Source organism: Cynocephalus volans, chromosome 1, assembly GCF_027409185.1.
Source record: "Cynocephalus volans isolate mCynVol1 chromosome 1, mCynVol1.pri, whole genome shotgun sequence".
Lineage (NCBI taxonomy): Eukaryota > Metazoa > Chordata > Mammalia > Dermoptera > Cynocephalidae > Cynocephalus > Cynocephalus volans.
This window is the reverse complement of record NC_084460.1, coordinates 2,842,029-2,869,075: the sequence shown is the minus strand read 5'-3', so window position 1 is coordinate 2,869,075 and position 27,047 is coordinate 2,842,029. Positions and strand designations below refer to the sequence as shown.

General features: G+C 38.2%; 1 protein-coding gene across 1 annotated transcript in view; it reads right to left on the bottom strand.

Annotated features, from left to right (window-relative positions):
• The window catches only part of PARP11 (poly(ADP-ribose) polymerase family member 11), a 67,033-nt gene extending 50,217 nt beyond the window's left edge, over window positions 1-16,816 (bottom strand). The window contains exon 1 of the mRNA XM_063110443.1: window positions 16,643-16,816. Within this exon, the coding sequence (XP_062966513.1) occupies window positions 16,643-16,660 (18 nt within the window). The 5' untranslated portion in view covers window positions 16,661-16,816. The remainder of the gene's footprint in view (window positions 1-16,642) is intronic.
• Window positions 16,817-27,047: the final 10,231 nt, after the last annotated feature.

Below are 27,047 nucleotides of genomic sequence, written 5' to 3'. Positions count from 1 at the left end.
TATAAATGTCAATTAGATAAAATTACTTAAGTGTTATTCAAGTCCTTTATATCATTGCTTATTTTCTATCCACTTATTCCATCAGTTATCGAGAGAGATCCATTAAAATCTCCAACTATAATTGGGGATTTTTCTATTTCTTATTGCTATTCATTAGTTTTGGTTCCTGTATTTTGAAGCTCTATTATTAGCTGTATAAATGTTTAAGGTTGCTATTGATTAATTGACTTCTTTATCATTAGGAAATGGCATTCTTTATCACATCATCATCTCTGAAATCTACTTTAATATACCACTCAAGTTCTCTCTTGATTAGTGTCAACATTATATATCTTTATTTAGTTTTATCCTATCTGTGCGTTTATATCCACAGTGTGTTTCTTTTAGATAGCTTATACTCGGATCCTATTTTTCTAATTCAGTCCAACAATCTGTCTTATAATTGGGGTGTTCGGAGTATTTACATGTGGTATTATCATTGATATGGTTAAGTTTGAGTTTATCATCTCACTACTGCTTTTTTTTGGTCCCAACTGTTCTATGTTCCCTTTTCATTCTTTTTCTATTTTTTTCTAATACTTTTATCTCATTTGTTGACTTATTAACTATAACTCCTTGTCTACACACACTATATGTTTATTTCTTCACTTTCTATGTACTCCAACATCCACTCCAATTTAACTTTTCTAGCTTATGGCCCACCACTTCCACCCCACCTTTGCTGAAAAAGAAAAAAAGCACTTGCTAGGATCTCTAATGAGCTTCATGTTGTTAAAGCCTATGCACATTTTTCAGTCCTGATCTTACTTGATCTCTCAGTAATATTTCACAGTTTACCAAACTCTGTCCTAAATTGCTCTTCTCTTAGTGTCCATAACATCACACTCTCCAGATCATCTTATATTTTTGTCCACAAATTCTCAGTCTCCTTTACATCTCGATTTCTACTCAGACTAACTCTTAGAGCTCCTCATGGCTCAGTCCTAGCCCTTCTTCTTTGCTTTCTCAGCATCCACAAAACACTGTCTTTAGGTATTATAAAATAGTTCAAAGGCATTTTCAGAGGCAAAAGTAATACAATACACTTGTTCACATACATTTTGTAAAGTAGAATTGTAAAATTAATGACAATTTTCACAAGAATCCCTTTATTTTCTTTAAAGTTACCACTCACTATCGCTCATTATGGATATGGAAGAATGATGCCAGCAAGATAACAAATATAAGTTCTCTGGCCTCACTCCTCCCCATCCCATGGTAAACTTTGGGAAAACTGGCAGGAGTAGACCACCTGGGGTCAGTTAGAAACAATGAACAGGAGTGGGGCTCACAGAACCAATGGAGGTACCACACCAGAAAAACTAGCCAACAGCACTATGCTGCAGGAAACATAGTCCACAGGTCTTCCAGGCTTAAATCCCTAGCTAGCTTCCCACACAGTCTGAGTGCTATAGTCAAGTCTTCTACAGACCAGGAAGAAACTTAGGTCAGCGATTACAAACAGAGGGAGTACCTGTCCTGCCCAGCCTTCACAGCAGAAAAGTGATCTGACTAATCGCCAGTGCTTTCATTAAGTCTTCCTCAAGTCAGGAGGCAACTGCAAGTCAGTGATTATCAGTAGAGGAAGTACCTGGCCCCATCCAACCCCAGCTATATAGTGATGATTCCAGCAAACCTTGGTGCTCTGCTTATGCCTAACCTAAGCTGGAAGGCAAGCCCAAGTTCACAAATATCAGTGGAGTATAGCCTCTGCCCTGGCCCACTCTGTGGCCAAGCAGCAATCCCAAAGATCTCACCCAGCCTTGAAGCCCACCACTCAGCCCTGCCCAACTACAGATTCCAAATAACAGTACCACCCAGCCAGAGAAGAAAACCTGAAACCCTACCTGATCAGATACGATCACATAGCCCAGCCAGCAGCCCCATCTTATGGCAAAGTCCAGCCAGTGATCTCACCAGATAAAAGAGCCCAGCCAGCAATATCATTCAACCTCAGAGCACAGGAAGTGGCCCAACCCAACTAAAGAACCCAACACTAAGGTCTGCTTCTCTGGTGTTGCTATCAGCCAATGCATCCAGAATCCCAGACTAGACAAAACAGTAAACATCCATCACCACCAAAGAATATGTGCAAAGGCCAGAAGAGGTGACCATCTCTTCAAATGCACAAGTGCCAGTGTACGGACACAAGGATTATGAAAAATCAAGAAAATATGACACCACCAATAGAAACTAATAAAGTTCCTCAAATAGACCCAGAAGAAATAAAGATCTATGAAATGACTGACAAAGAATTCTCTTAAAGAAGTTCAAGGAACTATGAAAAAATATGAATAGAAAAACAAAATTTGGAAAACAGTTCATAAAATGAGAAATTTGACAAAGAAATACAAATAATTAAGAAAAACAAACAGAAATCCTAGAGATAAAGAATACAATAATTGAACTGAAAAATTCAATAGAAAGCTTCAACAGCAGACTTCATCAAGCAGAAAAAAGAATCAGTGAGCTAGAAGACAGGCTAAAACATCTAATCAGAGGAGCATAAAGAAAAAAGAATCAAGAAGGCCTAAAGAAATTATGAGACACCATCAAGCAAACAAACCTTCACATAATTAGATTTCCTGAAGGAGAAGAGAGAGAAAAAGGCCTAGAAAGCATATTTAAGAAAATAATGGCTAAAAACTCCCCAAATCTGGGGAAAGATGGCAACATCCAGTATAGGAAGCTCAGGGGTCACCAGTCAAGTTCAACCCAAAGAAGAGTTCACCAAGACACAGCATAATCAAATTGCCAAAAATCAAAGACAAAGAAAAAATACTGAAAGTAGGAAGAGAAAAGAAATATATCACATTCAAGGGAATCCCAATACAGCATTCAGTGCATTTCTCAACAGAAACCCTGCAGGCCAGGAAACAATGAGATGATATATTCAAAGGAGTAAAGAAAAAAATTTTTGAAAATTAAAAACTGTCAACCAAAAATACTTTACCTGGCAAAGCTGTTCTTCAAAAATGAGGAATCAATAAATCTTTCCCAGACAAACAAAAGCTAAGGGAGTTCATCACCACTAAGTCTTCTTTACAGGAATTGCTAAAGAGTGTTCTTTAAAATGAATGAAAGGCTGCTAATTAATAACAATGAAAAAAGAAAAATATATAAAAGTAAAAAACTCACAGGTATAAGTAGTCGTACACAGAATTCTCTAATACTGTAATGAATATGTGTAAAGCAATTTTATCCCTACTAGGAAGGTTAAAAGATAAAACTGTTAAAAAATGACTGTAGCTACAATAAATTGTTAGAAGAATAAATGTAAATTTTGACATCAAAATCATAAAAGGGGAGGAGGGATAATGTAGAGTTATGTATGCAATTATAAGGCAAGGTGTTTATCAGTTTAAAGTAGTCTGTTATAAAGAAAAGATATTGTATGTAAGTCTCATGGTAACCACAAAGCAAAAATCTATAGGCGTTCACATAATACAAAAAGAAAAGATTCAAAGCATACCATCACAGAAAACTACCAAACATAAGTTAGACAGCAAGAGAGAAAGAAGGAAACAAGGATACTATAAAATAATCAGAAAACAAATTACGGGGCCGAGCCCATGGCGCACTTGGTAGAGTGCTGCGCTGGGAGCACGGCGGCCCTCCCGCCGCGGGTTCGGATCCTATATAGGACTGACCGGTGCACTCACTGGCTGAGTGCCGGTCACGAAAAAAAAAAAAAAAACAAAAAACGACAAAAAAAAAAAAAAAAAGAAAAAAAAGAAACAAATTACAAAATGGCAGTAGCAAGTCCTTACCTATAAATAATTACCTTTAATGAAAATGCATTAAATTCCTCAATTTTTTTTTTTGACAGAATGGCTGGATGGATAAACTAACAATATCAAACCATATGCTGCTTACAAGAGATGCACTTTACTAGCAAGGACACATATAGACTGAAAGTGAAGAAAGAAAAAAAGATATTCCATGCAAATGGAAACTGAAAGACAGCAAGGATAGCTATATTTGTATCAGACAAATAGACTTTAAATCAAAATCTTTGGAAAGAGACAAAGGTCATTACATAAATGATAAAGGGGTTAATTCACCATCAAGACATAATAATTGTAAATATATATGCACCCAACATTGTAGCACCAAAATACGTAAAACAATTATTACATGATCTGAAGGGAGACTGAGACTGCAATAAATAGTAGAGGACCTCATACCACACTTTCAACAAGGACAGATCATCTAGACAGAAAGTCAAAAAACACTGGACTTAAATTACACTTTAAACTATATAGACCTAACATACATATACATAACATTCCATTCAACAGCAGCAGAATATACATTCTTCTCAAGCATATATGGAACATTCTTCAGGAAAGATCATATATTAGGCCACAAAACAAATCTTAACAAATTTTAAAAGAGTGAAATCATATCAAGTAGCTTTTTGGATCACAACAGCATGAAAGTAGAAAACAACAACTGAAATCGTGGAAAATACACAAATGTGTAAATTAAACAACATGTTCCTAAACAACTAATGGGTCACAGAAGAAATAAAAAGGAAATCAGAAAATACTTTGAGATGAATAAAAATGGAAACACAATGTACCAAAACTTATGGGATATAGCAAAAGCAGTCCTAAGAGGGAAATTGTTAGTGATAAATGCCTACATCAAAAAAGAAAAAAGATCACAAATAATCTAATGCTACCCACCTCAGATAACTAGAAAAAGAAAAACAAACTAAACCCAAAGTTAGCAGAAGGAAGAAAATAACAAATATCAGAACAGAAATAAATGAAATAGAGATTAGAAAAATAGAAAAAAAAAATCAACAAAACTAAGAATTGGTTTTTTGAAAAGAAAAACAAAATAGACAAACCCTTAGCTAGACTCACTAAGAAACAAAGAGACTACTCAAATTAATAAAATCAGAAAAGAAAGGAGACATTACAACCAATACCACTGGAATACAAAGGATCATAAGAAACTACTATGAACAAGTATACACTAACAAATGGGATAACCTAGAAGAAATGGATAAATTACTACACACACACAACCTGTCAAGACTCAGTCATGAAGAGAGATGGAAAACCTGAACAGAACGATAATGAGTGAGGAGATTGAATCACTAAAAAAATCTTTGACTAAAGAAAAGACTAGGACTGGACAGCTTCACCAGTTCTACCAAACATTTAAAGAAGAACTAATACCACCAATTCTTTTCAAACTCTTCAAAACATCAAAGTAGAGAACATACTTCCAAACTCAATTTACAAGGCTAGCATTATCCTGATACCAAAACCAGACAACGATACTACAAGAAAAGAAAATTTTACGCCAATATCCTTGGTAAACATAGATGCAAAAATCCTCAACAAAATATTAGCAAACTAAATTCAAGAACACTTTAAAAGAAACATTCACCATGACCAAGTTGGATTTATCCCTGGGATGCAAGAATGGCTCAACATATGCAAATCAATAAATGTAATATATCACATTAGCAAGATGAAGAAAAAAATCACATGATCATCTCAATAAATGCAGAAAAAGCATGTGACAAAATTCAATACCCTTTCATTATTTAAAACTCTCAACAGATTAGGTATAGAGGGACTGTTCATCAACACAATAAGGGCCACATATAACAAATTTGTAACTAACATTCTCAATGATGAAAAATTGAAAGCTTTTCCTCTAAAATCAGGGACAAGACAAGGATGCCCACTCTTACCACTTCCTTTGAACATAGTACTGGAAGTCCTAGCCAGAGCAATTAGGCAAGAGAAAGAAATAAAAGGCATCCTAATAGTTAAGGAAGAAGTGAAATTGTTTCTTATTTACTGATGACATGACCTCATATAGAGGAAAACTCTGGAAAAAAAAAAAAAAAACCTGTTAGAACTAGTAAATGAATTCAGTAAAGCTGCAGGATAGGAAATCAATATATGCAGATCAATGGTTTCTATTTACCAATAGCAAACTATCCAAAAAGGAAATTAAGAAAACAATCCCATTTACATTAGAACAAAAAAATTAAATACATAAGCATAAACTTAACCAAGGAGGTAAAAGACTTGTAAACTGAAAACTATAAAACACTGATGAAAGAAATTGAAGAAAACAGAGATAAATGGAAAGTTATCCTGTGTTTGTAGATTGGAAGAGTTAATATTGCAAAAGTGTCTATACTACCCAAAGCAATTTACAGATTCAATGCAATCCCTATCAAAATTCCAATGTCATTTTTTCACAGAAATGGAAAAAACAACCCTTAAATACATATGGAACTGCAAAAGACCTCAAACAGGTTAAAGATTGGCTAAAACAATCTTGAGCAAAAAGAACAAAGCTGAAAGTATCACACTCCCTGGTTTCAAAACATATTATAAAGCACTCACAATCAAAACAGCATCTACTAGCATAAAAACTAACACATCAATCAATGGAATAGGATAGAAAACCCAGAAATAAAGCCACACATTTACAGTCAACTGAATTGTGACAAAAGTGCCAAGAACATACAATGGAGAAAGGACAGTCTCTTCAATAAACGGTGTTGAGAAAACTGGATATCCACAAACAGAAAAATGAAATTAGGCCTTTATCTTATACCATATACAAAAAATTGGCCCAAAATGAACTAAAGACTTACATATAAGACCTGAAACTGTAAAACTACTAGAAGATATCATAGGGGAAAAGCTCCACAACATTGGTCTGGGCAATGATTTTTTGCATATGAGCCAGAAAGCACAGGAAACAAAAGTGAAAATAGACAAATGGGATGGCATCAAACTAAACAGCTTACACAAGACAACAAAAAACCCCACAATTAACAAAGTTAAGAGACAACCCACAGAATGGGAGAAAATATTTGCAAACCATACATTTGATAAAGGGTTAATATCCAAAATATGTAAGGAACTCAAACAACTCAACAATAAGAAAACAAATAACCCAATTAAAAAATAGGCAAAGGATCTGAACAGAGAATTCTCAAAAGAAGACATATAAATGGTCAATAGTAACCTGAAAAAATGCTCATGATCACTAATAATTAGGGAAAGGCAAATTAAAACCACACTAATATATCAACTCACATCAATTAGAATGGCTTTTATCAAAAAGATTAAATATGTTGGAGAAGATACAGAGAAGAGGGTACTCAGACATTGTTGGTGAGAATGTAAATTGGTACAGCCATTATGAAAAATGGTATGGAGGTTCCTCACAAAACTAAAAATAGAGCTACCATATGACCCAGTAATCCCACTTCTGTGTATACATCCAAAGGAACTGAAATCAATATGTCAAAGGTATCTCTGCACTTCCATGTTCATTGCAGCATTATTCACAATAGCCAAGATATGGAAACAATGTAATTGTCCATCAACAAATGAATGGATAAAGAAAATGTGACATATATAAATAATGGAATACTATTCATCCCTAAAAGGGAACAAAATCCTATCATTTGCAACATATGGATAAATCTGGAGAACACTATTCTAAGTGAAATAAGCCAGGCAAAAAAAGACAAATACTGTGTGATTTCACTTATATAAGTCAAATGCAATGAAGTTGAACTCATAGAAGTAGAGAGTGGAATGATGATTACCAGAGGCTGGGAGTGAGGCAGTGGGGAGGGAGGGAATGAAGAACTGTTGATCAAAGTATACAAAGTTTTAGATAGACAGAAGGAATAGGTTTTGACATCTATTGCACAGTAGGTAACTAGAGTCAACAATAATGTATTACATATTTCAAAATAAGAGAGTAAGTTTCAAATGTCTCACCATAAAAAATAATAGGTAAGCCAGGTGATAAATGTTAATTAGTTTTACTTAATCATGCCACATTGCATACATATATCAAAACATCACACTGTACTCCATAAATGTATATAATTATGATTTATCAATCAAAAATTTTTAAAAATCTTGTTATAACATCAAGGTCAAGGATTTGGATCCCTGTACCAACCAGCTGCCCCCCAAAAATTTGTTTTAAAAAATCCCATTCTGTTTGTTCTGTGTTGGTCAGTTCACATCAGCTAGCATTCACTAAATACAGTCATGTAAAACCAAGTAAACTTTCATATCATTTTCATACAAAACCAAAAATCCACTTGCTTTGTTGGTAAGGGTAGAGAAGAGACCAAGACAAAAGAGGCATTCCTCAGCTAAAACACGTAAAAGTCTTGATTTTGCTGAGAAGCTTATCAACTCAAATTTAATGCCAAATTTAACACCCAAGATAAAAATAAGCTCTTGACAAATTTCTTTATGAAATGATTCTGCTGGACGTCACACACTATCAATGGCCCATCACATGGAAGAGTAATTGCAATTATTATTACTTATACATGAGTGTTTGTCATATATTTTATTTACAATTGGACAAACTACTTGTGGAGAAAATATGAATCACTCTTTGACAAATATATGATATGTGATGAGGTAAATGTACTCAAGAACTTTTTGTTCTGCTTATCAGTGGAAACTCACAGTACAAGGCAAGTAGTTTTTATTTAGACAATGATACTTTTATGAGATATGACAGGTTGAAAAAGGTGCAACACATTCAAAACTGACATCAGAGCTATACAGATAGCAAGGAAAGGTGCTGCTATATTACTAAATGATTCTTTAAATATTCACTGTGCCTCCTGATTGTAGCTGACTGTTGAAGGAAATAATGGAAACCAAATATCCTCGAATCTTGACTACTCAGAGAGCGCACTCTCAGATGTTGTGGAAAGAAAGGGCAGTGTTTTCAAGATTACTCTTCCCACTCAGGTTTGCTGGGTTGTCAAAGAAAAAAGTGCCGACAAGAGTTTCTGAAATGAGGGACAAGATAAAAACATTTCTTCATGATGCTGATAATACTAATACAGTCATTCCATGATTTCCAGAGGCCTGCTTATATGGAGTATAGCAGAGATATATTTAGAATTCTAAATATTCTGAACCTACTGCTTCAAAGCCAAAATACCCCAATTTTTAATGCTGAGAATAAGATGTCACATTTTTCAAAGTCATCAAACTATGGTGCTAATGGCTCAATTGCCACAGTGTGATTACTCCCCAAACCTGACAGTTTTCTTCACTCACAGAGTGAGACTGGCTACACTACTATGGATATATAAAGAACACACACAGATATTACAACAACGCATGAGGATTCCAGACACTGAAGTATTCAAACAATGACTTAAGAATCCATTTGCTCCTATCTTTCAAACACTTGGGGGGGATGAAGCATTCACCCCTATTGCTGTTTAATATTATGTTTGTCAATTTGGTAACTAACATAGCACTAGAAAGCACTAGTCTTCAAGGAGAAATCTTCCCAGTTTCTCAGTCTATATTTGATCTTGATATTTCAAAACATCTCACAGAGCCAGAAAACACAAGCTGCAGTCTTGACAATCTATAATTGTGACATGGGACTTCCTAATTTAGTAGAAATATAGGGGAAAAACATCAAAGTATCTAAGTCTAACCTTCATCTCAAGCTATCTATCTGAGTATCTGTATCTAAACTTGATACAGATACTTTGTATAAGGCTGCAAAAATCATCCTTTTCAATAATAATAAAAACAATTTTTAAAATACTGATTTATTGCTTAAAATTGGTAGTCTGAATGGGTGCTAAAAGTTTGGAAAACACTGTCCTCGGGAATCTCATCTCCTCCCCTGACTTTAAAGGCCATCTATAGATGCTGAGGCTCACATTTCAATTTCTAGCCCAGCCTTCTGCTCTGAGCTCCAGACTCACCTCCCTATTCCAATTGCTTCAGTGACTCCACTACTTGGTGCCTCATGGGCACATTAAATCGAATGGGTTCAAAACCAAACTCTTGATATCCTCCATATGTCTTCTCGTTTTCCAGTCTCCTCCATCTCAGTGAAAATATCTCCTTCGCAGCTACCTGTGCCAGAATCCTGGCATTCATCATCCAAAGTGCAGCCTGAATTGATCCACCTCTCTCCCTCCTCCCACCTGTTCAGTCTAAGTCACCTCCACCTGTACCTTGGACTACTCTATAGCCTCCTAAATGGTCTTCCCACAGGCTCTTTTTCTTTTTTTGGCAGCTGGCTGGTACAGGAATGAAACCCTGGGCCTTTGGTGTTATCAGTACCCTGCTCTAACCAACTGAGCTAACTGGCCAGCTCTCCACAGCCTCTTATGTCCCTTTGTATTAGTTTTCTATTGCTGCTAGAACAAATTACCACAAACTTAGTGGCTGAGATAACACAATTTATCTTCTTACACTTCTGTAGAAGTCTTATATGGGTCTCACTGAAAGCAAGTCCACCTTTCTGAAGGATATAGGAGAGAATCTACTTCCATGGCTTTTCAAGCACCCAGAAGCTACCCACATACCTTGGCTTGTGACCCATTCCTTCATCTCCAAAGCCAGCAATGTTGCATCTCTGACCATTCTTCCACAGTCACATCACTTATTTTGTCCTCATCTTCTACTTTTAAGGAACTTGATAATTACATTGGGCCCCCAAGGATAATTCAAGATAATCTCCCTATTTTAAGGTCAGTTGATTAGTTGATTAATTCCCCTTTGCCACATAACTTAACATATTCACAGACTCTGGAGATTAGGAAATAGATATCTTTGGGAGGCCATCATTCTACCTACCATACTCTCTAATATATAATTCATTTTCCACACAGCAGCCAGGGTGATCTTTTTTAAAACACAAATATGTTCATGTCACTCCTCATGTAAAATCCTTCAATGGCTTGCCACTGCTCAAAGGATGAAGTTCAAAATCCTAAACATGATCCACAAAACCATGCGTGGTCTGGTTCCTATCTACCTGCTGGGCTCGCCTCCTGGTTCACTGTGCTACAACCACACAGTCTTCTCTGCTTCTCAAGCACCAAGCTCCCTCCTTTCTGCCCCAGGGTCTTTGCTCACAGTATTTCTGTGGTCTGAGCAGTCCTCCCTTCCTCCCACCCAACCTTTACCTGGCTAACTCTTGCTCAATCCCTCAGATCTCTATAAAAGTCACTTTCATGGGTAGCCTTTCCTGATCTCCTAGTCTAGTACTAGTTACCCCTACACTGTCATCGTACTCTTTTTCCTTCATAGCTTTTACTACAATTGTAGTTAAATATTATTTGTGTAATTATTTATTTAATATCTGCCTGCCTGCACCAGACTGCAAACCTATAAGGGCTGGGGCTTAGTCTGTTCTGTTCATCACTGTAAACCCTGAGACTTGGCATCGACTGGCTTGTAATAGGTGCTCAATAAATAAATGAGTGCCATCAGATGTTATTTCAACAGCAGGTTCAACTCTTGGAGGTGAGTTGCATAAGCCAAAGACCACAACTTCTGACAGAGCATTTTAAACCAGGTGGATGTTCTTACCCTATTCCTTCAAACCTCTTCTACAAACATGTGCTTCCAGCCTGTATCTCAAACTCTGTTTTCCTCCCTGATACTGAAAACTATTATAGTCCACTCTTATCTGCGGGGGATATATTCCAAGACCTCCAGTGGATGCCTGAAATGTTTGCAGCATCAAACCCTATATGTACTATGTTTTTCCTACACATACATACCTACAATAAAGCTTAATTTCTAATTAGGCACAGTAAGAGATTAACAACAATAATAAAATAGGACAATTATAACAATATACTGTAATAAAAGGTATGTGAATGTGATGTCTCTCTCTCCAAATATCTTGATATGTTTGAACTGTGGTTGACTGTAGGTAACTGAGACTGTACAAAGTGAAACTGCAAATGCGGGGGGACTACTGTATTTGACTCAATGCCTTGGCCTTATGCTGTACCTGCCATGTCAATCCTAGGGAAAGACGTGCCATTGCTCTACTCCTGCTCATGTGTTGCACTGCTAGAAAAAGGTTCTAAAAACATGGAGAGTTGGAGCCACATAAAAGTCATGCTTTTTTGTGGCTTAGGAACCCTGCCTCCATCTCTGACTCCCCCTGATTTTCCTCACAGGTCCTTCTCTACTCACTTCAAATCCTATGTCCTATTTAGACTGGAAAAAGTATGTGCTCTGGAGCCAGAAAGTTCATCAAACTTTAAGCCTTAGTATCATCACTAAAAAATGAGGATAATAATTTAATAATTATTTAATGATTCCTGTATCTCAGAGTTATTAGATAAACCAAGTGTGGGCATACTTTGTTCAGCGTTGCCCTAGCCACCAAACACTGGCACGTCACACTACTCCCCTCAGTACACTTCAGCCATTAACACCATGTTTTCCTGATGAAGAGTTAGTTTCCCAGGAAATAGTTTCATTGTTTTGAGTCTCAGATAGATATGGATCATGCTCTAAACTTAGCTAAATCCACAATTAGAACAATTACAAAGAATACCAAGAAAATAAAGACATCAGTAAGTGAATCCCTGACTGCATGTTGGTCCTTGGTAATAAATTACACTGTCAGGAACACATCTTCATGTTCTCTGTAGAACTTTTAGAGAGAACACATCTCATGTTCTTTATAGAACATAGAGACACTATGTTCTCTATAGAACTTTCATTTCCAGGAACACATCCTACCTCCATTCTCACCCCAGCCCGTGCGTATATATGTAAAATATGCTGCCTGACTCAGAGTAGACATTCCAAAAATATTAGTCGCCACTGCGCACAACCCCTCTCTCTTCATTCTCTGAAGATGCCCACATTGAGCCTCTCATCATCAGACACACACTTTCTCCACTTCACTCCTTTAGCCAAACTGTACCTGCCATTCTTTCACTTGCATGGGCTTTGGTCACTTTGCTTCCCTTGACCTTCCCATAAGACTACTTCCATAACTTGAAGACCTCGTTCAAATGTAACTTACTTTGGTAAACTTTCCTAGTCCCCCAGATACCCTTGGCTATCACCTTCTCTTCCAATCTATATTGCAAGTCCCTTGAGCAGCAGGCTCTGATTTGATTCATATTTGTATTCCCCCTCCCTAATGTCTTGAATGGTGTTTATTTTACATATAGTAGATACTTACTAAATATTTGCTAAGTTTGGTTTACACATACTATGTTTGAACTATCAGAAGGACAACCAGTGGAGCTGTCTGCCACCTAGCTCAGGAGAGGGGTCAGAAACAAGGATGTACATCTGGCAGGCACACATTCACTAGAGTAATATTTAAAGCCTTGGAGCTCACCAAAAACGGACGTGCTGAGAGAAAAAAACAAAAAAAGATTAAAGGTTGAACATTTCAGAAGCAGAATAAGGCAGTACAGCTAACTCAAGATTATAACACAAGGAAAAATCATAGAAAAAAATCCATAGCAGTTCAGTTCCAGGGAAACCAAAAGGGAAGAATTTTAAGGAAAACTCCTAATGGCATCAAAGTTGCAGAAAGACAAAAGAGGATAAGGCATATAGGCTGCCACCGTATGTGGTGATTCAGAGGGTCTTGGTGACCGCCTAGCAAGTAGTGTTGGAGGTAGAAGCTGAGCTTAAGGAGATGAGTATAAGTAAGAACTACAAAAAGTATGACTGCTCTTTCAACAAGCCTGGCAGCAAAAGGAGAGAGAGAGTCATTGCTCTAGGGGAGAACAGAAGCAGCTGTGAAGATAAAATAACAGGGAAAGATGTTGCCACAGGTAAAACACTGCACTCATATAAGAGGGGACTTCAAAAAGCTCATGGAAAATAGAATGAAAAGATAATACAAATCTTTCAATGAAGTTTTTGAAGCACCCTCGTGCAAATGTTATCACTGCTACCACCAAGGAATGGAGTGGAAAGAGGACATGGGTATCAAGACAATTCTGTTGCTTAATCATTGTATGATCTTGGGAAAATCACTTTCACTTCCCTTAGCTAACTAAACAGATTATTCTAATAATATGAGTTAATATAATGAGAAAGAATCTTGAAAGTGTTTATTACATTCTATAAAGTAAGGTATTATTAGTACAATAGACAATTTATACTCTTGAACAGGTGTTTGTCATTTTCCAGTTCCCCAAATCAGTGTGACAGAGAGAAACTGCAACTCCTCATATCTAGTACTGATCTTATTCCAGTCTCAGCAAAGAGGGATAAGACAATGACAAAGAGGCAGAGAAAAGCAGGATAAAGTCAGGATACATAAAGTCAAGGCAGGAATGGCAACCCCTCCAACTCCTTCCTTCAAACGCTGCCTCTTTCCTAAAGTAAGGAACATTAGTCATAGGCTATCTCCCATCAGGTGGATGGAGAAACACCAAGAGTTCATGTAAAACGTGCCTGCTGCTTCTGTCATCTGGCCTGCATTGGCAAGAACCTTATATTTACTTCAAGATTCCTGGTCAGTGAAAAGTATGAATAGGATCATCACAGACCTTACGTCTGTCTTGAAAACTAAAATAAAATTGTGAACTGAGATAAAGTTTATTTATAATTCCTTGGTTACCTTGTTTGGGGTTTTCCCCCCAAGGAAATGTTGCAAGTTCAGTGGTGATTTTCCACTAACCATTTCATGGAGACTTTTCACATGGAAGGATGGGCTGCTTCTGCATAGTACCATGGCTAGGGTCAGTGTAACATTTCCTCAAAACACTTGTGAGTGGAACACAGTATCACGCAATAGGTATTTTTGCAGTAGGAGGAATAAGAGGTCTATCTGCAGGTCACAGTGGCACATTAAGATCATGGATGCTACCAAAAATATACAGGGAGAAATTAAGCAGAATTCTTCAATTAAAGCAGTTAGCAATGGCCTTCCTTCACAAAATAGAATTTATTACCTCATTCAATGGAAGAGAATGGTGAACAGTGATTTAAATTGCTGGCCAATGCAAAAGTCATCTACATTTATCTGTAGGATGCATTGTGGGTTTTTTTCGGTTTTTTAAAAAATCTTCCTAATTGTGTTTGAGTAACATTAAAATTAACTTTTTTTCCTCAAACACAGCTAGACAGACTATCCAGATGCCCCTCCTATTAAAAGAAACTAACAAATTAGTAGAGAAACTCATATGCAGAATGTTGATTTTTTAAAACTAAACTGTGCTTACTGACAGCATTCATATGATCACAGGAAGAAAAATAGGATTAGTAGGTAATAAAACACAGTAGTGGTAAGACATATTAGGGTGGCCTATGGGCCAAAAGAAGAATGTGGGATTATATGTGAAAGGTTCACCACTATCAACAAAACTCAGCCTGCTCTGCTGAAATCAAGCAAAATCATAAGGGTGATTTCAGAGTAAACTGAGCATTCCTTACAAAGAATTCTCACAAACACACAAATGATCCAATAGAAAATTCTGATGTATGTGTGATGCAGGAGGGAGAACAAACGGTGAGAACAAAGAACTCTTTCTAGCACAATACTGATATAGACAGATAAGAGATAGAAAGATACAAATAGATAGATATAAAATAGATTGTCAGTGGCAGATAGTGAAACTGAAAATATGAACATATGTAAGTAAAGAGCACATTTTCATAATTCTAAGTTATTTTTGCTAAAATCAAATGCAAGCAATTACTTTCCTATAATGTGGCTTAATTAGAGCATTATATGTATGTATCAAAAGAGTCTTTGATGATGACTACTGTTATACCATGAACTGGGATGGAACCACAATGTACAACTACCAAATCCAGACCAACAGACTAGTTTCTGCGGGATAATAACTTAAGAACATAAGGAAATTTATTGATAAACTAACTTATCTGCAAATATATTCCAGAAATGGGGAGGACGGAGGAGAACTGATTATAGCAAAGGAGTTACTGCAAGGATGGAAACTGAGGGTTTTAAAGTAAATTTAGGCAGTTAACTCAGCATATGGGGTAGTTTCACATATTTAGCTGAATAACTTGCTGTAATGTGATTCTGCCATTTTCTCCATCAACTCTTAAGTGGTAAATAGTGGACATTTACCGTGTTATTAGGAGACTTCAACTGTAACAAGAGATGAATGGCACGCTACCGGCAAACAGAGCCCACTCTTCGAGGGCTGCACTGTAAATAAACGTGTAAAGCAAAGGAGTCAAAAATACATGCAGACATAACGCAAATACCAGAGTCAAACAAGGAAGGAGACAGACTTGGAGCTGAAATGTTCCAGATCATCAGCCTGTCCACTGAAAGAAAACATCTCAGAACTTCACCATCTTAGAACATACACTCGATCCCCCAAGTTTTAAATGGCTGTCCACCAAGAAAGGAAAAGGAGTACTGACGGTTCCTCTCAGGCCATTCAAGGCACAGGGGTCGCATCCCCTCGCTTTAGGTGGGTGGGGCTGGCAGGTACACCTGAGGCAAAGGAAGATTAACAGGTTCCAAAGACAATAACTCCAGTTAGAAAGCAAAACACAAAGTTTAAAAAAAGGACGAAGGGAGAAAGGCGGAGAAACCACAGGAAGTAAAATAAGTAATTGTCATAAGAAAGCAATGAAGCGTTGAAGAACCCCAGGGGCCATCTCCACGGCTCAGAAGGAAGAGACTGCGAGGCCGCAAGGGCCGGGCCCTTCGGCCCCCGGAACTCAACACCCGGCCTGACGCTGGGGCGGGGGAGCGATTCCCGGGAGCCCCCACCCGCCCTATTCTCACAACCCCGCCCACTGGGCCCGCCCCGTCCCGCCCGACTACTCACTGGATTCGCTTCCCACATAACGGAGGCGAGATCGAGCGGGGAGAGCCCGTGAGAAGGGGCTAGCCGCGGGGCCGGGGTGGTGGGTTTTTTCCGAGGGTCCCCGGGAGCGAAAGGGCGGAGGGACAACCTTTACTCAGGCTGTCTCTCTCCCCCTCCCTGTCACTAACCAGCGCCTTCAGCCCACCGAACCTTCCGACTTCCGCCCGAAGCCGGCCAATCAGCGCTGGCTCCGCCCACCCCCCGGAAGTTTGCCCCGCCCTGCTACTGTCTCTCGGGCTCTTGTGAGCTGGTCGTCACAGGCGGGGCTTGTGGATGTCTGGGTGGTAAAGGAAGTTGAAGAGCTTCTAGCCCAACCACCCTGCCCGTACTACTTGCCAACCAAGTTATCCCAAGCTTGGGCTGGTTGTATTTCCTTCCTACAAAACTCTAGTGAGTGTAGCGGCCAAGAGTCAGAAGTCCTGAGAATTAGTCCCTGCTTGGCCAATGGCATTTGGGACAGACTTCATAATCTGACTCTCATTTTCCTCATCCTCAAAATGGAGATGATGATAAAAGGGTGTAGTGACATTATTGAAAACGTTTAGCACAATATTTAGCATACAGTGAGAGTTCAATAATGGCGGTTACTTGCTAGACACTGCTAGTCCCTGCCCTCATGGAGTATAGAATCTAGAGAAAAAAGCAAAAAGTAAGTAGTTTAGAAAAATAAAAAGGTACATGTGGTTTATAGGTAGTATGGCAGGTACAGGGTTCCATGAGCGCATGCTTGCCTAGGGTAGAGTGTCTGGGAAGCTCCCCCAAGAAGTTTAAACTCAGACCACAAGGCTGCACTACTGAACTTACCAGCATAAAGAGAGCCAAGACGGTGGAATAATTTTTCAGACAAAGAAGTAGGATCGACGCATAGGAAATGAAGAAGAAACAGCTTATATATTCTTCTGGGCTTTTCTGTACCTCCACACATTTTTTTTAAAAAGCAAAATGTGATCAAAGAATACCTACAGATTTAGAACCTGATTTTTTTCACTTAATGTGATGTGGATATTCTTCCATTCCAATATGTATTAATCTATTTCATTATTTTAAAGTAGACTCATGGTGTTTCTTAGTTTGTATATATGCTACACACACACATACATACACAAACACACATTCATTTGTGATAGACATTTGAGTGGTTTTTAATTTTTTACTGTTTCATAATATGCTGCAATAAACATTCTTGTACAAACATCTTCACATTTGTTTACTTACCTCCTTTAAATTAATTCTTATAAATAAAATTGTTCAATAAGAGATTGTGGAAATTTTTGCCAAACAGTTAACCAGTTGCCCCAGTATCATTAATTGAATAATTCATTCTTTCCCCTCTACTTTGAAGTGCCACAGTTAATCACAAACTAAATTCGCATGTATATATATATATACATACATATCCGTTTTTGAACATTCTCATCTATTCTATCAACTATCTGCTTATTCCTATGCTATGCAATGCTGTTATGATTATTATAGCTTTGTAATATAATTTATTTTTCATATAAAACACTCCTCTCCTAATTCTCTTATTTTTCAAAATTTTCAAAATCATGAGTTTTCCCATTTAGGAACACATCTCTTCATGTCTTTTTATCTGTAAATACATTAAAAATTATTTTTCACATAGGTTTGCACAATTCTTGTGAAGTTTGTTCCTAAATATTTTATAGCTTTTGTGAATAACATGTTTCTCATTGCTGTAATTTAAGAAAGCTGTTGATTTTTTTGTTTATTTTGTAACCTACTACACTGTGAAAATGTCTTATTAGTTCTAATAGCTTGTTGGCTCATATTTCTGAATGTTTATATAGACAATCATGTCACCTGCAAAGTATGCAGTTTTATCTCTTCGGATTGTATTGACCAAAACTTCAGAAAATTTTTGAAGAATACAGGACTAGATAACGGACATTGAGCTTTAATCCAGTAAGGCAAGCATGTGTCCCTAGTTGGTGCTAACTATTCTTTAAATACATTATCATCTTTAAAGAAATGTCCTTCTATTCCCAAATTACTACAAGCTTTTAATTGGGAAAGGATGTTAAATTTTATCAACTGTCTCTTATGTTCTATTACCATATCTGTTTTTTACTTTAACTTATTAATATAATAAATTATGCTAATAGATTTCCTAATGTTCAACCCATCTTTGCATTCCTGAAATAAACTGTGCTTTGTCAAGTTGTATTATTTTTGAATACTGGGTTCAATTTGTTAATCTTGTATTTAGGATTAAAATTTGTTTATAATTAATGAAATTGGTCCATTATCGCTGGTGATTTTTATGATTGTCTTTAACAACTTTTGTTATCAGAGTAATATTAGTCTTGAAAAGTGAACAGTAGCAATTTAAGGAATTTAGGAATTAGCTCTTCCTTGAAAGTGGAGTGGATTTTTATAAAGCAAGTTTAACTAGAAAGGTTAGGTTCAGGTCATCGATTTTTTTGTGGGGTTGGAACTGTACTTCATTTCCTTGAATCCTTGGGGTTGCCTGGGCTGGTGGTAGGAGAATGGGATGGAGAGAACACAACTGGTTTGGATATTGGGTTGACAGGCCTTTAAAGTATACTGCCATATCCCAAAGTTATATGAAGGGAACTGTAAATGGCCGAGCACGTTTTAGTGATTTTTTTTTTCTTTTCTTATTTTTACTGATTTAGGACCACTGAGTTAAAGAGCAAGTATCGGTGTCGGCCCCATGGCTCACTTGGGAGAGTGTGGCACTAGCAACACCGAGGCCACGCGTTCAGATCCTGTATAGGGATGGTCGGTGCGCTCACTGGCTGAGCGTGGTGCAGACCACACCATGCTGAGGGTTGTGATCCCCTTACCGGTCAAAAAAATAAATAAATAAATAAATAAAGAGCAAGTATCAGAAGGTACATTAACAATCATGTAGGACTTAGGACTACCTAAGGTCACAAACTGATAGTTAATGGGCTTTAGCACACACAGAGTATTTAAAATTTTTTTGATAAATGGCCACTATCGTAAAACTGGGAAATTTCACAGTATGGCTTTCCAGCTTCACTTTCACACTGTATTCTTATATGGCAACAACTGGCTGAAGCCATGCTGACTTCTTCAGACTAGGAATGGGCTCTCCGCCTCATTTAAATAACCTACCTGAGCCCTTTTAGATATTTGGGTTTGTAACTAATGATAATCCACCTCTTATTTTGCTGAGGAAATGTAATAGATCTAGGACTTTCTAAAATATCCTCATAGAGAACAACTTCACTGCAGTCTCCCATGACTTTCTCAAGTATGGGCTCGATCGTTGAGGCCCAGCCTCTCACAGTCTTTCAGTAGATTGTTTTCTCTGTGTAATGCCTGTAATTTTCCCTGTTACATAGAGTCCAGTGTGGTGAATGTTTCCCTTTCCATCATAGTTCTGGGCAAAGTGTCATAGTAGCAGAAACTATGCATACTGACCACAGTCACTAGTTTTCTCAGGAAGATGACATTTTACTTTATCTTTCATATTTTCTGTTATGTTCAGGTGGGGATGTCATAAGCCATGCTCAACCCAGCCCAGGGATTCTGAGTGATTGCAGTCCTCCCACCTGCTTAAGTTTTTTTAAGATCTTTGAATGTCAAGAGAGTCAGGAGGAAATGCCCAAGAGGAAAGAAGAGAGAAGAAAAGGAGCAGAGGAGACCTCCCACTGGAAAACATGAAAATAATCAGATGGAGAAAACACATAAATAAATGAAGACAGCCACAAGGTGAAATTATAGGAAAGATCAATCTCCTCTAAGACAATAGATGAAGACAAAAGAACCCAATAAGTGTGTTATGCAGGATACAGTATTACCTGTTATCTTAATGTTATTATCATAATCGTTTTTATTTTTAAAAGCTACATTTACAGCCAGAATTGGGGGAACACTAGGAACAAGTGGGAGACAAGCTGGATTAGTCAGAAAGGAGAAGCCAGAGACCAGTAGAAAGTGCAAAATGGGAGACAAGGGGCCAAAGGAGTGAGGGAGAAAAAGCTGCATTTGTGCCGATGGGCCTTGAATATAAAGACACAGCCTCGGTCTGAAAAAGAGCCAACAATGAGGCAGCCCCAGAACCAGTGCTGCTGTTGAAGTCTGACACGTTAACAACCCCGGCAGGAATTAAGAGGTGAAATAAGCAAATGAAACATTCGCTGAAGCCGAGATAAGCATTCTTGGGAAGGAATTTTTCAAAAAATCAAAACGAATCCCACAAATCTTCTTAATTAGGAAACATGACAAGGAATCAAATTCAACCTAGAAAAAGTGAAGTGCTAAATAACTCACCCACACTAAATGGAAAGGCTCTATTGAAAATACCACTGATTATTAGTTTTAGCCGTTCAGGGAAATTATCTAAGCACAATGATGGGCATCAACATTCAGCTCACAGCAGCAGCCGAAAGCAGCAGCTGAGATGTGGCCGTCCTAATGAGAGGATGGAGAATTCTGAAAAGACGCGGAGCAGTGACATTCCTGGCTGGGGCTCTCCTTCTAGGAATGCCACATGAGGGTTTTGGTCATCACATTGTAAAAAAAGACTTAAAAGGAGTCATCCAGAAAAGGGTGACACAAATGACTCAGAAAAGAGTGTGAGAAGCTTTGAGGTTAAAAGCAGAAAGCAGGAGAACACTTCTATAAGAAATAATTTTACAAATTAGGAGAGAGGGAGGCAAGTAAAAGCCTCGGGTGGTAAAAAGGCAGACAGAGGGTGCACTGCCTGGACTTAGGTCACTTCAGACACGCGTGGGATTAGCCTGTTCCAAATGAGCAGGGGGTGTCATGAAATTACAACAGGTTATCCGATATGAGTTATTCTTCTATTTTTCATTCAACAAATATTTAGCAGGCGACCTCCATGTTCCAGGCACTCTCTCTAGCCTTGTGGCTAGATTAGTGAACAAAACAGGTAAAACCCCCTGTCCTTGTGGAATTTACATGCTAGGCGGTGGGCAGGCTGGGGTAGGGGTGGGGGACACAGACAATAATATAGTGTAATAAATAAGTACATTGTATAATATATTCTAAGGTGGTAAGAACTACAGAAAAAAACATAGAGCAGGAACATCGGGAGTACTCAGGATGGTCCTCATTGAAAAGGTGACATTTGAGGACAACTTGGAGGAGGTACGGGAGTAAGATTAATAGATAACTCGTAACTAGGCAAAGAATATTCCATGCAGAGGGAACAGCTGGCGTGAAGTTCCTAGGCAGCAATACACTTGCTGTGTTAAGAAGGGGGTGGATGGTGGGTGGGGAGAGTGTGTTTGGGGAAGGCGGAATGGGGCAAACGTACAGACCGAACAAAGCCTGGTATAATAATTAGCAAATACTGTACTTACCTCGCACCAAGTATGTGCCTGACACTGTTACAAGCACTTTATACTCATATATATTAACAAGTTTAATTCTCGCAGCAACCCTATGAAGTGGCTACTCTTATTACTCCCATGTTACATATAAGGGAACTGAGGCACAAAGAGATTGATTAGCTTACCCGAGGCCAAGGATCCAAACCTTGGTGCCTGCCTCCAGAGCCTGTGCTCCTAAGGGCCACCTTATGCCATCTCTCACTGTGGTTTTAAGCCATCTACTTCTGATACCAGCCCTGATTACTCAGCCCTGGATTGATTCAAGCACCCTCCTAGGATACTGTCTTTCTTTTAAAAAGAGCGGTGTTGCTCACTGCTTCATCACTTATGACGGTTTCCCTGGGCCTTAGTCACCCTCCCCCATCAACTCAAGCACTGCTCTTTTCTGCAAGTTAACCCCAGGAGTCCATTGCTTCTGTCCAGCAAATCAAGGAAATATCTATGAACAGAGCTTCAGTTCAGTTTTTCAAGGGTCAGGGGATGCGGTGCTTCTGTGGATTAATAATGCCCTACAGATCACTAAGAGGCAGGACAGAGCATAAATTGAGTTTAAAAACTAGGTTTCACCATTTTTTCCACTCCAAAAGTCATTGTGTGGAGGGAATGTGTTTGTAACACAACCATCACCAGCTCCTGGCTTCTCATGCTCTCTTCCTGTTCTCTCAAGACACAGCACCTTTATACTAAAAACCATTGAATCATACACTTAAAATGGATGAATTGTATGGTATGTGAATTATACTTCAGTAAATCTGCTAAAGCCAATTTAAAAAAAAAAACCGAAAAGACAGGATCTTAGCTTTCTCCTCCCTCGTGTACCCTCCTTCTGACCTCTATCCCCCCCTCACAAAGCTGCAGGGTGCAAAGAACCACACTCAGAAAGATGTTACCCATTCTCAAACCCCAAGCACTCCACCCAAAATTACAACTTTGTTTTGACTCCAGGAATCACAGCATTAAGCCAAAGAAAATAAATGACTCTTTCCCATTATACCTTTAGAATCAATTTTCTTTATTAGAAAAAAAGTTTTCTAATATTATTTTTAGGTTAAAACAAACATGTAAAGTATGGAGTCGATGGCAATATTCACATAACGAGGTTTTGGAGTAGTTTCTTGTATGTGGCTAGCTGCTCTAAGCTGGTGGTGGGTGGGAGGGCATGCATTCTTTTCCACTGCAAGAGAGAGAGAGAGATTGGGATACACTGTTAGTGTCTACAACAGTCAGGTAACTCATGGACTGACCCAAGCTCTAGCCCTAACTAGCTGTGAGAAATTGAGCAAATCCCACCCCATTTTGGAGCCTCAGTTTCCGATCTAAAACGTGAGATAATTGGACCAGGTGATCTCCAGGATTGCTGCTATCTCTCAAAGTTTGTGATTTGGTGTGGTAGGAGACAAATCAGACGCTAGACTCAGACACATCTGCACCAAGAGGCCCAGAGACATAGGAAGTGAAAGATACAGTTCCTGTCTTTGAGGAACTTTTCAAATACCAAAGGACACTAAAAAATGGCCACATATAAGACTTGACAAAGATATAAAGTAAATCTACAAACCACCAGAGAACACAAGGGGCAAGAAGCAGCTGAGAATAATGAATGATCAGATCTCTGGTCCAGATCCCCCTGCTTTGAATCATCAGTACAACTAAAACGACAAGGAGGCCCTTTACCCGGCCATCACCTGAGCCCTTTGGGCCAGGCCACCCTTACACAAAAGCATGCCTTGTTGATCTCGTGGATGGCTCCAAATCGCAGAATAAGAAACTCTCAGAGCAGAAAAAGGATCTTAGCAATCATCTAATCCAAACCCGTCCATCTACATTCAGAATTTGGAATAATGTTTGTCTAGCTCTTATAGTATGTTTATCTGATAGAAGATTCCTAACATTATCCCAAATTCCAAGTAATCCTGAAACTGGAACGGGAACGCATGTAATATTCTTCTCTTCAAAGCCCAGTGAATTGAATATGGAATGATTTTAAGCTAAGTCTTATCAATGGCCTAGGGTTGAACAAGATCTGTCTGGCAACCACTTCTCAAAAAGCATTGCCCTAAAAACAATAAATTCCTATCCTCTGTGGTAGAATATTTACACATTTTCTTATCTCATCCTTTCATTTCAGACCATTCTTAGTCCCTGAGGCTCTTTCTGAGCATTTCTGCAAGTCTCCACTCACACGTCTTTGCTTGTTTTAACATGCCAGGAGTTCTAAGAAAGTGAAACTAAAAGAAAATAGAAAGGAGAAATTGCTCGTGAGGTCCCTCCTGTTCAACTCTTTCGTTTTCATTTATCCTGGGAGGATTTCTTTCAGCCCTAGACTCCAGGATTTATGCTTATTCTGGGATTATACTAAAAATCTCTACCTCTGGGAGAGATATTGGGGAAAGCTTGCCTAGATAATATAAGATTACTAAATATTTGACCCCTGGGAGTTTCTTGCAGTCCAAAATATTCTAGGGTGCAGAAAGGAGAAGTGGTCCCTCACAGATTGTCCCAAATAGGTATTTTCTTAGTGACTAAAAAATGTGCTCATTTCTAACACGAGATGGCGCTGGCATACAGGCAGGAATGTCTCTGATTTTAAAAAAACAAAACAGAAAAACCATGAGCACAAACTTTCTAATAAGCTAGGGAATTCCTTTGTTTCTGGATGGACAAGACCAGCTTTTGTCAAGTACATTTTAGAATAGTTTTCGGAGCAGCAATAATCTAATCATGCTGCTTTGCCCTAGATCAACAATTAAAGCAATATAATGTATGCTGAGGAGTAAAGGTATTTAAAAAGAACTATAAATCCTGCAGCTATTGTAGTGTCAAAAACAGACGTAAGTGGTCAGGAGACTTAACAGCATTGTAATCAAAGATGGTAAGTCTTAAATTGTTATTCTGATGTGAGATGGGTCTTTGCCAGTTAAATAATGCTAGTAAGAACTCAGGTAGCTTAAAAGTAAATGAACTCTCCTACTACCCAACAAACCAGACTGTTTGAACTTATTTGGACTGTTGATAAATCACTTGGTGCATATATTCACTATTTGAACATAACCACCATGTAGGTTCTGAAGCTAATATCTAAGCTGAGTCTTAGAGTTTTGGATTTGGAAAGGATCTTACATGGCCTCTCTTCCTCCCCACCCCCACAGTAATTTCCTCGACATGAACAAGTGGTCACCCACTCTGTTTAAACTCTCGTAGTAACAGCAAATGGACCACTCAGAGAAGCAGCTGACTATATTTCTAAATTGTTTCAAGAGTTAGGATGCTCTTCCTCAGACTGAGCCAAAGTGCAGCTTTTTATAACTTCTACTCAAATATTCCCATTCTTCTTTTTAGAGGAAGGTGGGACAAACTGCCTTTTTCATGTGACTACTCCTCAAATATGTGATGCCTTAGGTCTTCTCAGCCCCAGACAGCATCAGTTCTTGCAACCATTTTTCACATGACAAGGTTTCTGCATCTACCCTGGTTACCTTTCTCTGACTTATCTCAAAATGTGATCTGATCACATAGCCAGCAACCCTATGTCAGTAGCCTTGATTTAAACACTATGCTTCTATGAACGGAGCCAAATTTGGTTAACTTTCTTCACAATTATTTCACACTGTTTTCTCTTGGGCGCCTGTGGTCAACTAGAACTCCCAAGGTCGTTCATGTAGACAAGGCAAGACCTGCCCCATCCTTGCAAATGCAATTGATTTTTAGAATTAAAATGCAAGCGGCAAGCCCTATGCTGTCATGAGGATTTAAGCTAGAAGCTGTTGTCTGTCAACATTACTTAAAATCATTTAGTTCAGGCTCTGGTGCCAGACATACCTGGATTCAAAATATTGTTCCTCATCTTGGACAAATCATGTCAGTTTCCTTATCTCTAAAATGGGGATACTATTACTACTTTCCTCATAGAGTGATATGATTTAAATGTAATAATTTTGTGGAAAAAGTATATTTAACATAATTCCTGGCACACTGTAAATCCTCAATAAGTGTTTGTTTTATTAATATCATCCTATCAACCTTCATATTAACTATCCCTCCTTGTCTATGTCATATGAAAATCTGATGAGTATCTCCTGTGAGACACAGGCAAAAATACTGTTTCGGAGGGGTAAAAAAGAGATCTCCATGTCCTACCATCAGAGCTTCCCTTAAGGCTGATATATGCACTAATTAGCACTCTTTAGGTGTAATTCCTACCCCATGGTTGTACCCACTAGCTAGCAGCCAATTTGAGTCTTATCACAAGGTAATTATGATAGATCTTGTCAAACGCCACACTGAGAGCAAGTATGGTTTTGATGCCTCTTCTTTCTGCTAATCTAATATCCCTATCAAAAACAGAATAAATGAAGACACGTTTTGTTTCTGAGATTTTGGGGTTGGCTCTGAGTGATCTCTGCTTTTCTAAAGACTTACAAAGAGTCTACTTAATAATCTGTTCAGTTGATGGGTTAAAGTGGTGAAATTGTGGGTTATTTCCCCCTTCGTTTCTATTATTATAATAATGTTTGTGGAGTAAATAGCTTTTTAAAATTCTGTTCTAGAATTCTGCCAGGGATAATTGTCAAGCTGACTGGCTTATAGTTTTTATAATATGCCCCTTTCCCCTGTTGAAAATAGGGACAACTTTCTCCTTCTCTTGTCTGTTAACAGTTCTCCTATTCCCCATGCTTTTGCAAAGATTATTGACAATGGTTCTGGGAGTTCTTTGAGCAACCTGGGACGTGATTTGTCTAAGTCTGGAGATTTGAATTTATTAAGGGGGGTGAAAAGAACACCACACTAGTTTCTAGCTCTGGCTTTGCCATTTACTAGCTGAGAGAATGTGGGCAGGTTTTGACTTTGTTTTAGCCTAAATTTCCCCATCTGTGAAATACAGCATTTGAACCAGATGAATTTTTAAGGTCCTGTCAAGGTTTGATAGCCTATGTTCTGTCTCAAGTAATCTAACATTTTCCTGCTAACTTTTCTCATTTGTCCTGGCTTTGCAG